At 42.7% G+C, this 15,887-nt stretch overlaps 2 protein-coding genes across 5 annotated transcripts in view; one reads left to right on the top strand and one right to left on the bottom strand.

Annotated features, from left to right (window-relative positions):
• Nucleotides 1-10,345, top strand: part of LOC111260998 (uncharacterized) — a 144,373-nt gene extending 134,028 nt beyond the window's left edge. Inside the window, exon 4 of the transcript XR_002680704.2 lies at nt 9,497-10,345. The gene's annotated coding sequence lies outside the window, so the exon portion shown is untranslated. The remainder of the gene's footprint in view (nt 1-9,496) is intronic.
• LOC111261001 (tetraspanin-36) lies at nt 782-8,441 on the bottom strand. 4 transcript variants are annotated; one of them, XM_022834159.2, is made up of 5 exons: nt 4,877-4,957; nt 4,111-4,525; nt 3,044-3,243; nt 2,155-2,299; nt 782-1,525 (listed from the first exon to the last, which is right to left on the bottom strand). In XM_022834159.2, exons 2-5 carry the CDS (start codon nt 4,190-4,192, stop codon nt 1,215-1,217), a joined length of 738 nt encoding a protein of 245 aa, XP_022689894.1. In that variant the 5' UTR covers nt 4,193-4,525; nt 4,877-4,957; the 3' UTR covers nt 782-1,214. The 4 variants fall into 4 exon arrangements, with proteins under 4 accessions (XP_022689894.1, XP_022689893.1, XP_022689897.1 ...); XM_022834158.2 differs by lacking the exon at nt 4,111-4,525 and having other exon boundaries at nt 4,877-8,441; XM_022834162.2 differs by lacking the exon at nt 4,111-4,525 and having other exon boundaries at nt 3,044-3,405; nt 4,877-4,959.
• Nucleotides 10,346-15,887: the final 5,542 nt, after the last annotated feature.

The raw sequence follows: 15,887 nt of genomic DNA, 5'->3' as shown, positions 1-15,887 counted from the left end.
ATGCTGATGACCTGTCCTGGCCATCACCCGCTTAAACCTAATCGAGCAGCGTCGCTGGTCTGGACTGTCTTGCTTTGCTTTTCTGTATCCCACACGATGTTGTAGTCATTTGTCTTGCGCCCCTTTTCTCGACCTACGGCTATTTGCCTTTTTCGTTGTCTGTTTTTACCGATTGTCCTATTCATGGACGTTGACGGTTGACGGGAGGTCTTAGGGTGCTAGGTCATTGCCAAATAAAGGACGCATATATTTACGTGGAAATAGGAAAAGTCAAAAGAAAGAAAAGAGGAGTAAAGCGAAAAAAGCGGGAGAAAGAGAGATTTGCGGAGCGCTAGTTGAATGATGCAGTAGTAGATAGTCATAGCGACGTCTTGTAATACGTCAGCGGTAACTGTGTAATAAGTTACGATGGCAGTCGCCGCCATATTTGCCCAGTTGTTATCGTCTAGTAATTATTAACGTGCAAGAACGCGCGCGCGCGGCCGAGGCGAAACAGCTGTGAGGTATATTTACGGGGGGCTGCATAGTCATTACCGCATTCTCATACGGACCTTTTTTATTGCTCATTAGCAATTGGTCAGGTGTGGCCTAAGACTGATAGGTTCGACCCTTCGTTCCATCTATGCTGTCGACAATATGACAGTATTGTTTCTATGTAGTCTTCTAGTTTTATTCGGTATGATGAGCTAATTAGCGGTGATTTTAGATTAGTTTTAGAGACACAATATGATGCTTTGGCTTGTCGATTTTCGTACGCTAGATATGCAAGATTACACTGTGATTTCACTTCCAGCAATTACAACGGTCTGTTTTATTGTTGCAATCTCGTATCGCGTACTATATGTACACATGGGTAAATGATGTAATTTTACTTCTAAGTAAGTGCACACATATAAATAGGCCCGTCGAAACAACTTATAGGCCACTGCAAGAATATTTAGGCTGCGGTAAATATTTTCAGATTACTGCGTATGTATAAGGAGTGTAAGTATACATATATGTGTTGCTATATTGTGGCTGTTCTTTAGTCTTAACAAATTGTGATAATTTTTTCGATATCGTGTTGTCACTCAATAGACTCTCGTTGTGTTACTTTGGAAGTGATATACATACGTACGCATGTGCACAGTGTGTATACGTTAGCATATAGAGTATGGAATGTGCTTTTTATGTATATGTATATATATATTATTATAATATGTATATACGATGAACTATACGTTGGTTCTGGGGCTTTCGCTTTGCTCTTTGGCGAGGTCGTGTCGCACCACAACGAAAAGTAACCAAATACACAAAATGCCAAACACGTCCATTGCGGCGTCGCCCAGAAGGATGATCTCCGCCTGTTCGAGTACCATCTGCATGTGGCCATCAATAAGGGTTGCACAGCCTTCTCTGAAGATACCTTTTCGCGGAGTGAAATTCTTGGCAATGTTGATGTTTCGTGCAAAGGTGCAACGTTTCTTGAAGCGGCAACACGATTTCGGTATCAAATAGTCTGCCTCTACGTGACGGGACACGTTTCCTGAAAGTGGTGATTTAGATGACACAGTCACTGAGAACGACAGCAGATAGACATGAAGACAAAAGTCGGGAAAATAAACAACCAGCGGCTTCTTCCTCGATAATGCTTTTAGCGTAAACTGGGTCTATGAACAGGAAAAGAGTATATTGAAGGCGTGTCATGATGTGAGGGGGCTCTGCAAGTTAGGACTCGCCGAAACCTTGACAGCGGCTTTTCTTGGGCCTGTTTCCGGGGACGACATGAACGATACGGCCGTTCGGCGCCACATCGTTCGGATTGTAACATACATCAGGTCACGCGCAGAAAAACGTGACTTTGTTAGCTGAACGAAAAAGAGTAGTACAGAAACCTTCCTAAGAGCAGTAATGCTAGTTGTAACGGTAGTAGATGTAGCATTAAATCCGTTTTCACACTAATGGAATCGTCGCATATCGTACAGCAACTGCGAAAGCTAGGTAGAGAAGTTAGCGCACTAGAACGTCTAGCTGACAGTTGTATGTAAGTTCTAGTGGTCGTTTGCCTTTATTCATGGCGCAGAAATGGCTGTTGGCGGACCCTACGTCATGGCCGTCATGTGCGATTTTAAAAAACCAATACAAACCAACGAATACCTTTCGTGAAATACTTGCCGGTATTGTACAATGCGTCGGCCCAGTCGGCAGGCCCGTCAACGCCGCAGCAACGCAGACTCGACTGTATAAAGTCTACAGTCATTGTGATGTGTTCCTGTATGCCGTAGTTCTCCAGAAATATCTCCGAGATTTGATCGCGTACCTAATTCGATCCGTAAGAACGACAGCAAATTCAAATTAGAGTTGGACTACGGACAACCCAAAGGGACTTTGTTGGACAAATGCGATCCAAGCGTTGCAGGGGTATGATCTACGAGTGCAATTTAGGGCGTCGGCAGCGGCTGTTGCTACGGCACCAGCAAACGCCACGAATCACTAGCGGAGTGAAACTAATTGCTGCAGAAACCTAAGTTAGGACCCTGCTTGGGTTGCGCAGGTCTTTCGGGTCCCCCTTAGACTGCTCTTATCTTCTCATGAGAAAAAAATCTGCTGAGTCGACTTCCTGTCTTCAAGTCAACTATAGTCTACCTCCGACCTATTCTGTTTTCTCCTCATGGTTTCGTTTAATCCAACCGGAGGATCAGTAGTGGACGTCGGCCATTCGTACAGCCTATCATTAGAGACCTTGTCTAAATGCTCATAGGGGGAACAGTAACGGCAGCATTAGCAGCTGACTGATAGTAGACTCCTACTTTTCCCTCGCTTCTTCTATAGACGGATGAGGACGCGAGCGTCTAATTTGTCTAGTTGTGTTCATTCGAATTGGTGGCAGGCAGTAGAAATAGCCCCAATGGATGTCGTCCTCGTATTTTAACGGACTGACTGGTCCGTTATGATACCGATGATTTAAAAGCGTCGACGGTGGAGCTCTTTTCTCTCTTTTCTAGAAACAAACACTTAAATACACATACACAAATACTATTTCCGGTTAATAATATATACTTACCGACATACGAAGCGTGTCCGTCTCCTTGTTCGATATGTAGATGCTGGCAGCGAGCGGAAACAATAGGAGCATAGCGGTCAATGCCAAAAGACAAGGTACTCGACAGACAGCGCCGAGAAAGCCTAGGATACCGGCGATTGAGGAGAAAAGTCCGCACACTGTCGTTCCGAATGACAGCATATAGAGTAGAGCGGTCTTCTCTAAAGACGGGATCGGAATAGGTTTAATTCAGGCAGTTATGTGGCAGGGATAATTGACGGCCGTTGAGGATTGCGGCAGAAGTAGAAACGAATCGACGAATTGACAAAGCGTAGATCGTCGAAAATTGGACGTGAGACAAAGAGAAAATACGGACGGGAAAACTTGATCCGCAGGAACGGCAAAGCCGAAAATATATCCAATGCAAAGGCAAAAGAAGGAAAGCAAAAGAAAAGCAGAAATATAGGAATATACATATAGATTATACATACATAACAAATTCTTCTAGCGTCTTTTTATCTATTTGGATACTAGAAGCTAGAACTTTGATAAATCTAATAGTTTTAACAGAGCATTCAGATAAAAAGACAACTGGACGAGACGGGATCGGATGAATGGATGTGTCATCTAAATGACACCTAGCAGGCGAACTGTTGAAAAAAATCGGGAAGACAAGGACAGCAAAAATGTATCGTGAAAAATACGGGATCATGCTTGAGCAGGGTACGTGCCCATGCGTGCTTATGCGTGTAAAAATTGTGCGAAAGTATTCGAGGGAGGGACTTAGCGATGAAAAGAGCAAGCGCTGCAGGGTGCAACGCGCTCAAATAGAATAGTTTTTAGTATACGTACGGATACAGGACTTTTTCAGGGAGAAAAAGACTAAAGATATATTGAATGGAAAAAAAAAAGCTATAGGAGAGCCGAGAGCGCTGAAAGATAGAAGATAGTAGCGGATTGAAAAGGCAATAACAATCCTAGAGAATACATTTCTATTTACTTTTGTTCTGCAGTTTCTTCATACCTTCTTTCCACTAGAATAGTGCTCTTTTTGACTCAACTTTAACCGTTGGCCCTGAACTTCGTACCTTCAGATAGACTGCTGTTGAGCGGAATGATGCGGACGAAACGCTGGTGTAGTACAGCAATGGTCGATGCCATGCGGCGCATGTGGAGTATCACTGAATGCCGTTTGGCAGCTCTAATGGCAGACTGGAGCACCCTTCCGACCGTCCCTTCCGCTGGCAACGGGCTCCAGGAAATCCTCGTATTTCTCGACTCTCTTTTTATACATATATACAACTAACTGTATCTCCAGGTACATATAAACCTGCCCATTTCCATAGTTTTTTCCGTTTTCACCGGCTGGTTGTAAAGCGTCATGTGTAGCAGTGTATCTGGATGATTTGGCTGGAAGGGCTGGTAGCGGTGAGTGACTTTTCGGACGTTCGATGGAGGAAGGACCGAATAGAAACTAAGCTAAGCTGTTGCAGTTGGTGGGGTCTGAAGTAACAGAAATGGTTTGATAAGAAGAAAATATTAAAAGAGACAGGATAATGACGGGAGGCAATGGTGGGGGCGGTCGCAGGCATTCATTGTACCAAAAGAAACAGGGAAGATTTTCTTTTGAGGAACACCAACTACTGACTCATACGGAAACTGATAGAAGCACTGATACAAGAGGCTTTTTCCACCTTTTTAGTTGACATCACAAAGGACTGAGTCAGGCACGAGGGAATGTGTGGAGTAGGATACCAGGAGCGGAACGCTAGGCAGATTTGCCTCGTCGTTTTAACCTTGTTCAGTATCTTTATCTTGTCTATCAACTAGAGAACAGCTATTTCATCTATTTACCTCGCGGCTGTAGATATGTATATCCTGTGCTGACAAACGCCACAGACAATAGCACTAGAGCGAAACCGACGAAAGTGTTCACTATGGAGTAAAATATCACAATTAGTTTCAACAGCTTTTTCTTCGAGCTCATACCGACTGATTGCTGCTCGACTGATGCAGCCTAAACTCACTTTCAGTAGCAGTGGAATTTTCCCCACTGGACGCGGCCTATATCATAACCTTTACATGTATACAGTAGTGCATGGCGTGTTACATTAGTGGTATACCGTGCTTTAACACGTTATGATTGTGCTTCATTTGGTTCTTGCTATTATTTTCCCTTGTTAGTAGCTCTTTTTTTCCGAATCAATCTTCTGTCGACTGCTCTTTGATCCTTCGATATGAACAGGTTTCGGTTTATTGTCGGATCTTTAGAAAATAATTCCCACAAAAGTGTCCCAAAACCCACAGATACTTGCTTCGTCTGTACCGGAACCGCGCATCTTATCACGTCATTTGAGGGTCGTATGATAATGGCGGCTACATACTCTAATTCCCATGCAAATCATTGACACTAACAATGAGTGTCCATAGTTATATGAACAAATTAGGTAATCTTGCTCCTTTGCCGTCGTTGTGGTTACTGCTACCAATATGGTAGAGAACACAAACGATTGGGCTCCACTTTGTCTCTTGCTGGTTCTGCGTTTTCTCTCGGAGCGATCAGATCTGGCAACATGATGGATGCATGCTTTATTGTATTTGCCGTGCACGTAACAAGAAGCGAGAAACAACAGAGGTTGTTGACGTTGTTGTCATTGCTGCTGTGTTACCTTGCGAAAGGGACCTGTGCTGGGGACTAGCTGATTGGATATGTATGGGATGTTTCTCAGGACATAATAATAATCTCGTTTCGTCAACTACCGCCTCCGAGGGACCGCGTTGAATGCCTCGTCAGCAGGCGCGGCTTTAGCCAATTTGTACGTATTTGATCGGGTTTCTATCTGGGATACCGCCAGGAAATCGGAAAAAAAAAGAACAGCTGACCCACAGGCTATAATATGTAAAAGAAAGGCTCTACGCCACCTGTTTTCTAACGTCCATTCATTTGACTTTCGTCATTCGTCTGGTCTTCTACAGTCTCTGCTTTAAGTTGTTGAATTATGTTAGTAAGCTGGCTTGGCTTAACGTGTCGCTTCTGTGCGACTTGTTTTGTTGGGCCCTCATCAGATAAACCCGACGTTTTCGTGTTTTCTTTTGTGTCCTTTATAAATATTTTTTACACCGTTGTTTCATTAACGAATCTACTTTCAAGGCTGGTGCAATACTTGCGCGTTTCCGCTACGACGGACCCAATTTTGAACTTCTCCAGTCCAGGGTCCAGTTACAATGAGTAAAGATAAATGAAAAGCTATAAGGTGACATACCCCTTATGCGGTCACGGGACGGTCGGTTTTTTTTAATTGACAACTCATTCGACTGAGAGAAATTAAGTTCTGGGTAAGTCCGGAACTAAGTTGTAGGCGGCGCAGCTAGCTACCAACCTTCGCGCTAGATTTCATTATGCACAAACCACGATGTTCGGCTGTGAACAACCAGCACGGTTACTTCGTGTTACGATTGCTAAGCCGATTAATGATCGACTGCAATAATATAATAGCGCAGTAAAGTATAGGTACTTTCACTAGTTCAGCATCAAACCCTTAACAAATCGTTTAAAGGAGCCAACTGGTCGAGATAGATATAGCAAAAACACCATAATATTATCAGTGGGTCCAAGTTGTCGAAAAATCAGAGACGTCAGCAAAAGATGCTGCAGGAACCAAGAGAAGTCCTTACGTCATCGTTAGCAGGCAAGACCAAGGTAAGGTTTGAAGTAATAAAGCGTAGCTAGGGATTTTTTATGCGTCAGCTGTTGTCCTCGGAACTTCAGCAGGAACCTGCTTATTAGGAAGTGTTGAATTTAGCGCTTAGCGAATAACCGTTCCTTATCGCTGCTACAGCGTATGTTGCACATCAACTTGAAATAGTTCTGCGAAAAGACTGGTGGTAAGAGGCCGGTTTATCCTGGTACGCGTCGACTTGAGCCTTGGCCACCAACAGGACTAACAGATTTTTTGCATCTACCAGACAGTGATAACTGATATAATCAATCAAGTTAGTCTCCACGGCTAAAGGCTTCTGTACTGTTGTAGTTTAGAAACTTAAACAATTTGTGCCTTGCTCTTGCTACTTGGCTTAGCAATGTAGTTAAACGATGTAACAATACGCGCTAATGGAAAGTAACGCTCTGGTTGAGGGTAATAACAATTTACGTCGCACAATAACGGTAACAAATGTAGGCAGAAACATTTAGCAGAGTCCGAAACGCAGGAGGATAAAATAATGGCGATGATTAAGCCAACATATTGTAACATAGCCCTGCGTGATGTTGAAGTTCGCGACGTACGGTGTTGCCTACTCCAAACAATAACTATTGCGGATGGCCAATTGATGCGAATCGAAGTTCCAGGGATGAACCCGTTCCACCGGTTCCACTTTTAGCACAATATAGCGATATGCTTCTTACCGATGAAGTTAATTAGCTTTTCACTAGAACCTCGTTTGCGATAGTAAACACATTCCGATTAGATTAACGCTTACTGTGACTTATTTTCCATAAATACGATAGTGAATAGATACGATTCAACTTCAGTTCAACTGGATCAAGCGTGACAAAACTCTAGGCACACTTCTGTGCCCAGTGTTTTGTTAACGTCACGGTGAAACGGCCGGCGATATTCTTGGCTTTTCACAACACACATGTAGAGCTGCCTAGGTGATGGGCGATTGGGGTAGCTGTCCAATTTGCACGACGATGATCCTCAACCGATGAAATGTACTATGTTCTGGTTGTGATAGCAACAGAAGCCAATATAGTATCTTCGCATTGTCTTTAGTTTGGGGTCGCTGTAACGACTAGTCGCCCATTCCGTGCCGTCTAATGATTAGTCAGTCGGTACTTAACGATGAAGCCTATATTTCGGCTTTGTTTATAACGACGTGAACGCCATCTCACAACTCAGTTTTGCCCCTCGCTCCTAAACTACATGTTCAAATTAAGCGTAGCATAATTTAGGCACTTGACTTGATGTCCGCTGTTACGATGATTGATACTTCAATCTGCTAAAGATATACTTAAGTAAAGTTTCGTAGACTTTGCGGCGAGTTTGAAAGGAACTCTAAAACGACAAGAAGATTCCGCATCGGCGGCAAGACGAAGACACGCGGGGTCGGGTGGTAGCTCTGAGCAGAAAAAGAAGGTAAAGCATAGAAGTCGTGGATCAGACTGTTTTCATTTTTCAAACGAAATAAGCCGCTCTTAAAACTGATGTTCTGTAATAGGGGGCTATGGCGATGCGTGATTCATGCCACCCACGAGCGATTGTTGGGGTAGCCTGAGCTGGTGTTCTGGCTCAGACAGGTTCTGCTGCCGTAGATTGTATCGTTTGAGGCCGGCCTCTGTGTCTACTCGGTTAGCTTTCTGGCAGTACGTCGAGAGCGAACTGAACTAGCGGGAAGGAACCTTTACCACCAGTGTACGCAGCCAAGGGGCTCCGCGCCGGGACTGGGGAAGAGGAGAACGCAGGAGTATAGGCGGTTGTTCGTTCGCCGCCAGCTGCAGCTGTAGCGTCGGTCGATTGTAGTAGCGGCGGCGGCGGCAGCGGCAGCGGTGGTGATGGTCGGCCTCTCGGAGCTGCTGAGACCGGAGCTAGAGAAGCATGCTGTTTTTCTCCGCACTTCCGAGATTCCCAGGCCCCAACTACCGCCAGCCGTATTCCCCTTCTCTGCTTAACCCGCGAACTGCCCATTGACGCATGCGAGACTCACCTCTGCTACCCTTCTTCTCCCCACTAACCGGAAAAGGGGGCGACCACGTCAAGTCTGTGGCCCAAAACCCCTCAGACCGCACGGATTAGCCTTACCCCTCTCCTGGTAATCCCCCGGCCTCCTCCAGGCCCTATAATCGTGTCTGCGAAACACTCCTCAACAGGGTGAAGGTTGTAAGAGGAAGGGAACACAGCGCCGCTGCACGACGGTGGCGGCCTCGCAGCGACTCGCCACCAAACTTACGCTCACAGCGAAGCGGTTGCGGGACCCTCTGCTCTTGGGTGATGACCGAGACATTGAATGGAAAACAGCAGAAAGGCAGTTCATGATCTGAACCTCTTTTTATTCGCAGGTACGTACATGCAGGTGGCTCCCTTCATACTTCAACAAAGATGGATATAGATATACACGGGCGCACACACACACACACGGACATACCGCTATGCAGAAATGCAAATATCTTCTCTATGCCTCACCGATACTCCGACAGCATCGTCGTTCTGCCCCTGTTAAGCTCCGTCGGGAGCGATAGAGGCAGCAGTAGAAGTAAAAACAACGGTTCCACGAACGTTAGTTATACCCTAGGCTGACAAAGTGGTCGCGCGTAGTGCATTCACAGCAACTAGCTGAACCGGCAGGCTAAGTCAACAAGATGAAGAGTGGCAAACAAATACAGATGTTTGTACTGATAATAATGCTACATAACCTATGTGCATATTAGACAACTGTTTAACAATTTTCATATTCAACGTATTGCTTGGTTTTCAGGCCATTCGTTCAGCTGTGAACTAACTCTGATCACACCGTGCGTCCCTATCATTGCTATTTGATTTGACAAAATGACTATTCAAATATTGAAACATGTTCGCTGGGTGGGTCCAGCGTGTCGTAATTGCTCCATGAACCTGACATACAAACGAGAGGAACTGGACGAAATCTCCTCTTTTTGATGTTGTTAAAGCCATCATCGAAAATTGAAATGGTAGTCTATGTGGTACCCTGTTGCATCGCGTTAAAGTACAGGAAAAGCACGTGGTCTTTCTGGGTGAGGGCAGATGAAGGAAATGGAATGCCTGAGAGAAAAGGCACCAATTCTTCTCTCGAAAATGGTGGGAAGTTCTAAAGATGGACAGCGGTAAAGAGATAGCAGATTCGTGAAAGCCGGCTAGCGACGTGGGGCGAAATGAAAGGCCGCTAGGGGATGGAGCTGTGCCGCATATGATATGAGACGCCGACAAAGGAAAACTCAAGTTCCTTGCCCTCTTCTCAGGTTACTTTTTTGCTGCCTAAACAATGTTTCACGAGTAAATTGGAGCCCTGCAAGGACATACGTGTAACACCTGCGTCAGAGTAAAGGCGATTGCTGCAAGGAAATATCATACAGCTCGAGGTTTACATAGGTGTCAGTTGCTCATGCACAGGACATGAATCCTTCCAAAATACACTGAAACTATTATACAAAAATACTTTTATTCCATAAAGAAATTGTGTGCGTAAACGTATGAGCACATATGTGTTCATAACAGAATCGAACATGAAGAGTGAAAGAATAAAATAAGAATATCGTTCGCATGAGATGACTCAATTGCAAAATCGACCCATCGGGCTTAAACCCATAATCATCACGCGTAACTCTTTCTGGGTCATGGTTGACTGGCCCAGTTTGCTATGCATAATAATGGCCATGGGATCACGTTTTAATATGATTTTTGTTTTCGTCAAGGTTGGAAATCACATACATGTCAGTCTCTCGTTTACAGGGGAATGTTTATAATGAGGTACATTGACTATTTAGAAGCTGCTGCCTTGTTGGAATACTCGTATCTCGCATGCTAGTTTCTGTCTATTAAAGTGTAGACTCAATAATGTTACTGTGGGTGCGCAATACGTGCAATAAAATGGGCAAAGCTCGAGTACTGTAACGTAGGATTAAGTGATAAGGTTTTTGGGTCGGAACATGTTGGGGCTATTAGCTTTTCAAGCAATATCATAACAGTTCCAGTAGTTTAAATATTATATTTTTAGTGCATGGCCTATCGTTCCGAAATTTAGGTTAGCTCATATCCGGCATAGGAGCAAACTAAGCACATTTTAGAGTACTTGTTAGCTACTCCGTGATAGCTTTTCTTTTAGGATTTGTTCGGAGTATAAAGGAGACCACGGTTTGTACGATGAATTAGGACACAACAGCGGTATACAATTACAGCTTATTTAGCTCGTATAATTTGCTTTGATTTTTTATCTATATTAACTTGCCTCTTATGATTCATAGTGGGGCGCGCAGCGGGGGGGCATAATCAATATGCCTATACGTTATACATGGCAAACAGAGACCTAGTATAAACAGCAATTATCAGATAGGTTTGCTAGAATATGACTACTTTATTTTACCTCAAATATGACCCTATGAAATATATTTTCCAATTGAACATATTTACGTCGATTGTATCTTTAATAGGGTAGTGGTTCGTCGCATATGCTTGAGGCTACCCTACGAAATATTAAATTAACTTCGATGTTGTTTCAAACAATCAGAAGATTCACTCGTTTTGTACATCAATATGCGTTTCTATCCAGGCGACCATTTTGAAAAAAAAACAAGAAAAATTCTCTGAAAACAATTATTTAAGATGAATTATTAGAATAGGTTGAAGACATCAAACCATTTCTACGTTATCTCTAAGAAGAATTGCCCATGCTTGACGATGTTTGTTAAGTTAAAGCATATGTCTGCTGGACTACATTTTTCCTAGTTAACTTTAAGTTATGCTTGTTTTCAGCTTTAACGTCCATTTCAGCCACACAGCTTGAATACCGATGGATTATCACCAAAAAAGACACATCGGCCTTGAAATAGTCGATTTTTTGTAATATAGACGCAATTTTAACTTACTTATTTCGGTTGTGGCTTAGGGAGACTACGAAAATGGAAATGCGAATCGTATGATAGTAGTTGCTTCGTAATTTCTAATCTGACAGCATACGGGATTTTTTATTTTTACCAAACGAGGATAACATATAGGGTTTTAAAATCTTAGAATTTTTAGCGGCAGATTCTCGCGACTCGAGTTCGACAGATAGCATTGGCACCGTCCAAGTAGCATTAATTAAGTCTTCCATAGTTAAGTGAGTCGGTAGTCCTTTTTCAGGTTGTACAATCCTTGGCATACCTTTCAGTCAGCCTCAGATGCTCCCAATGTTTTCCTGAATGACGTTCCGTTAGTATGTGTACAAGGGTTTATTGCATTGCGCTTCGGTGGCTAGGGTGCGCCGTCATGTCAAGTAGTAAGCTATGCAGGTGCATCAGTTGAAATATCACTATCCTAAAAAGCTATTGTTATAACCACCCGAATCTAGCTAGATGAATCTGCTAGATGATCAACTACCGTCGCCCTTTCATCTTAACTTTAATAGCACCCAACAGTATCTCTAGTTAAAGGAGGTTCGTACTCGTGCGTCGTATCATAAACCAGTTGTAAACTTCACGCACAGGCGCAAAGACGGATTATTTGTACTCTAACAACTAGATATATACAGACTCGCTCGTCTTTTTCAGTGCTCCATAGTCATATGAGTTGACATCAACGCCAGTCAGCCAAGCCAACCACTAAAATGTTGGCTAAAATTGTTATCCGTAACAATAAGCGTGTTATAGACCATATTCCTCGTGGGTCACGGTGAAACGTCCAACGAATGGGTACCAGTAAACTGAAGGAGATGCCCTGACTCGGTTTGTGGAAATTATAAAGAACCTGATTTGAGTTTTGTTACCTTCAGCTTCGTTTCTGTGGTGATTATAAGTGTGACTGTACATATACTGTGCGTTTTGCGTTGCACTGCTTCTGTATTAATAAACCGCAAATTGCTATGTCGAACCTCATCAGCTGGATCAATCGCGTTAGATGGATTTGCCCGATGCCCTCGTGGGCATATTCGCACCGCGGAATGAGAGAAGTAAGTTAATGCAGAACAAAGAACAAGTTTTTCAACGCTTTACATGACTCACTTGTTGTCGGAATGTAGACGGCGACAAGCCAAATAGTGGTAGGCGCTAGAGCAAAAGCTATTCGCGTTAGGCTCCGACCTATTAGCAGAAAAAGATACAAAGGAAATAGAAAAGTTCCGCAGGCGAAACTCAACGGAGAAGACCCGAAGGCGAATGAACTTGACAAATTTTATCTGCTAGACAAAAATAGCCCGTCTATATCTATCGCTTGCTTGGCGTCTTAGGAGTTATCCGCGAACAAAAGTATATTTATACATATGTTTCGAGTGTGATCCTTGACGTTCCCAGAGGCCTCAAATGAAGCATACAGTTGCTATGATGTCATAGCTGTTCATTTACCCCTACTTGTGACCAATTGTTTGACCTACTCTGGTATACACATACGTAGTAGTTCAAGATAGAGCTGGATGTTTGTCGATTGGCGACCAGATAAGAAAGCAACGTTACCGTGTTCCATCTTCTTGTTGACAGTTAATCTTTACGCAGTTTATTAGAAAGTGCTTCTAAACTAGCGAAAGTAACTTCAGATCGTACCCGCACATAGACAGCGTAAATACAAGCGATAATTTTTTGATAAGATCTCGGCCACGTTTCAGATATAAGCGAGTGAGCGTATATTAATCGTCGATTATAATCGGTCCCCGCCATATGATAAGCGTGTTGACTCAAGGACTGCTACAGAACCAGAAATCATCTCAAGTTAAAACGAACGTTCTTCTATGCTAAAGTGGATTTCAGTTGTCGGCATCATGAGACCTGTTTATATCTGCGACGAAACCGCGCGGTGTATTCCCAGTGTCGCATACATAAGCAAAAATGCAACTTACCTCTAACTTTCGTGTGGTTATCATTAGTAGTAAACACGAATATCATTTATTTCCACACCAATTTATCCTGAACATAAGAAAATCTATTATAATATTTTTTTCTTTGAGGCAGCTGTCTCTTCTAAGGCAGGTAGATTTCTACGAGTATACAAGGCTCTCGTCGAGGTCAGTAGAAAATTGTCCCCTGCATATATAGCAAACACAGTTGAACGGTGTTTACCGACCGATACATATTATTCACCGTGCAAAGTCATAGATATGTACGTTGACCTGAATGCTTCTTATCGCACGACCATGGCACGCAAAAGTGTCGTACTTCGTCTGGCGAGCGATGGGTATTCTTAAAAAGCTAGTTTTACGCTGGTGCATGAACCATCGATCCGTAACGATTGCCCTCCTGTCGTTGTTTGTGGCAAAACGGCGCCGTTCTCATGTAATGGACTGAACTGCTATGGCCTTAATAGCAAATCGCTAATAGATTCACATGCAAAGCAGCGGCCTAAATAACGTAGCACCCAGATTTCCAGCACTGACAATATATCTGTCTCGTGCTACGGTGGACGACTACGGCGCGGCTGTCTTGCTGTTTCCTATCCCAAATATTTAGACAGGACGAAATGGTTACTCAATTAATAAAGGTTATTGTGATCACCTATGCATCTGTTCAACAGGAAACGGAAGGCTTGACAACTCTTGACCACGTTCCGTGCAAATGTCCGAAGGCAGAAAAGGCCGAATGGCATCACTTTATAGACACTGATAACGATGCTCTTCTGGAAAAAAATTATTCTTATTTTTAAAATGTATGAATGGAAAGAGGCGTTCTTTCTCTGATCTGAGATCTGATTTCAATAACTGATTGAATAAGTCAACTATTGCATTTTTCGACTAACAGGCTACCTTGTAGTTTGGATACTAACCGAGGAGGTCTAAGCAATGGAAGTTCTATGTCCTCTGTATATTACAATGGATCTTCCATACTAGTCAATGTGGTAGAAGCATCTAAATGGAACGAGTTGTAATTCTATTTCACTGATGTTCTATTGACCTCTATATTTTAGTTAATGGATGGGCTGTTTAGTTTATCAACGAATCAGTGAAGAAAATGCTAGATAGAACGGAGTGAACCATCTCGATATAACATAAAATAATAGAGCTTTTATTTTAACCGAATTAATTTTTCTTCCCCTATTTTCAACACCACAATCCACATATAGAGGTTATAATGAACCGGAGCGTTCGCACTCTTTCGTGACGAAAGTTCGTGTTTGCGTTACAATTTGGCTAAAATGATCGTCATTGGCTGAAAACCAGTCACTCGAATAGTCGATTCGACGGATAACCTTGGACGAATGTGTATACAATATACTAAAGACGATAATAGATTATACAGGAGCTGGACACACAGTGTGCACAGCCTTTGGCTTCTGTGAAAGTTGCCAGGCACAAATTCTGCGAATTCCGCTGTGTTTTCAAGGCTCTCCATAAATTAAATGCGTAGAACGATCTTAATTAAAAATGTTGTAAATTCGTACTAAAATGACAAAGTGAAGCGTCTAAACTGTTTCGGAAAGTTTTACCTTCACTCGCCATCTCGGACTATCATCATCGGACTAATGAGCAGGTGCGCTGGGAAAAACATAGATATGTATGGATAATAATAACAGTTGATAACGCTGGTAATCTTTCGAAATGAAGCTAATGCTAATTTTGTTTGTATGATCAGGTCCATATATTGTTGGTACGACAATGTTATTATATATATTAGCAACACGAAATTGAAAAAAGTGATATTTTTTAGTTAAATTTGGCACATAGTAGAAATAAATAAAAAATACTATTATGTAATACTGTTGAAACAGAAACTATTGCTTTATTGTTATAGCTGTTAGTATTATTATAGTTATTATTGATTAAGGCTGTGCGTTCTTAGTCAGTCCAATTATTCTGTAGCGAGCGAGCCTTTCCTCAATCATCAACAGGTCCTATAACGAACACCTGCAGGAGATTTCCGTAAAAAAAGGCCGTAAGGATTATTCTTCATATTCTACGAATTCTGCTGATACCCCTGACGATACGACAAACAACTTTTCGGGAAATTGAGGGCAGGAACACTACTACAAAACCCACTAAAAATTAGCTTAGATGCACTAAAGATATAAGTAGGAAAAGGGCTGGTGAATGTAATTATTTGCTCTTTACTTTGTAAAAGAAACTAATTTACCGTTTTTGGTTAAAGTGGACTTAAGCCTCGTAGTGTAAAAACTATTCACATGTGGGATGGCCGGTGACCTAGGACGTTTTGTCCTACCCTATACATTGCAGT

This window comes from Varroa jacobsoni, unplaced genomic scaffold (assembly GCF_002532875.2).
Source record: "Varroa jacobsoni isolate VJ856 unplaced genomic scaffold, vjacob_1.0 scaffold_505, whole genome shotgun sequence".
Taxonomy (NCBI): Eukaryota; Metazoa; Arthropoda; class Arachnida; order Mesostigmata; family Varroidae; genus Varroa; species Varroa jacobsoni.
The sequence above is the reverse complement of the archived record's forward strand: the minus strand, read 5'-3'. Positions and strand labels throughout refer to the sequence as shown.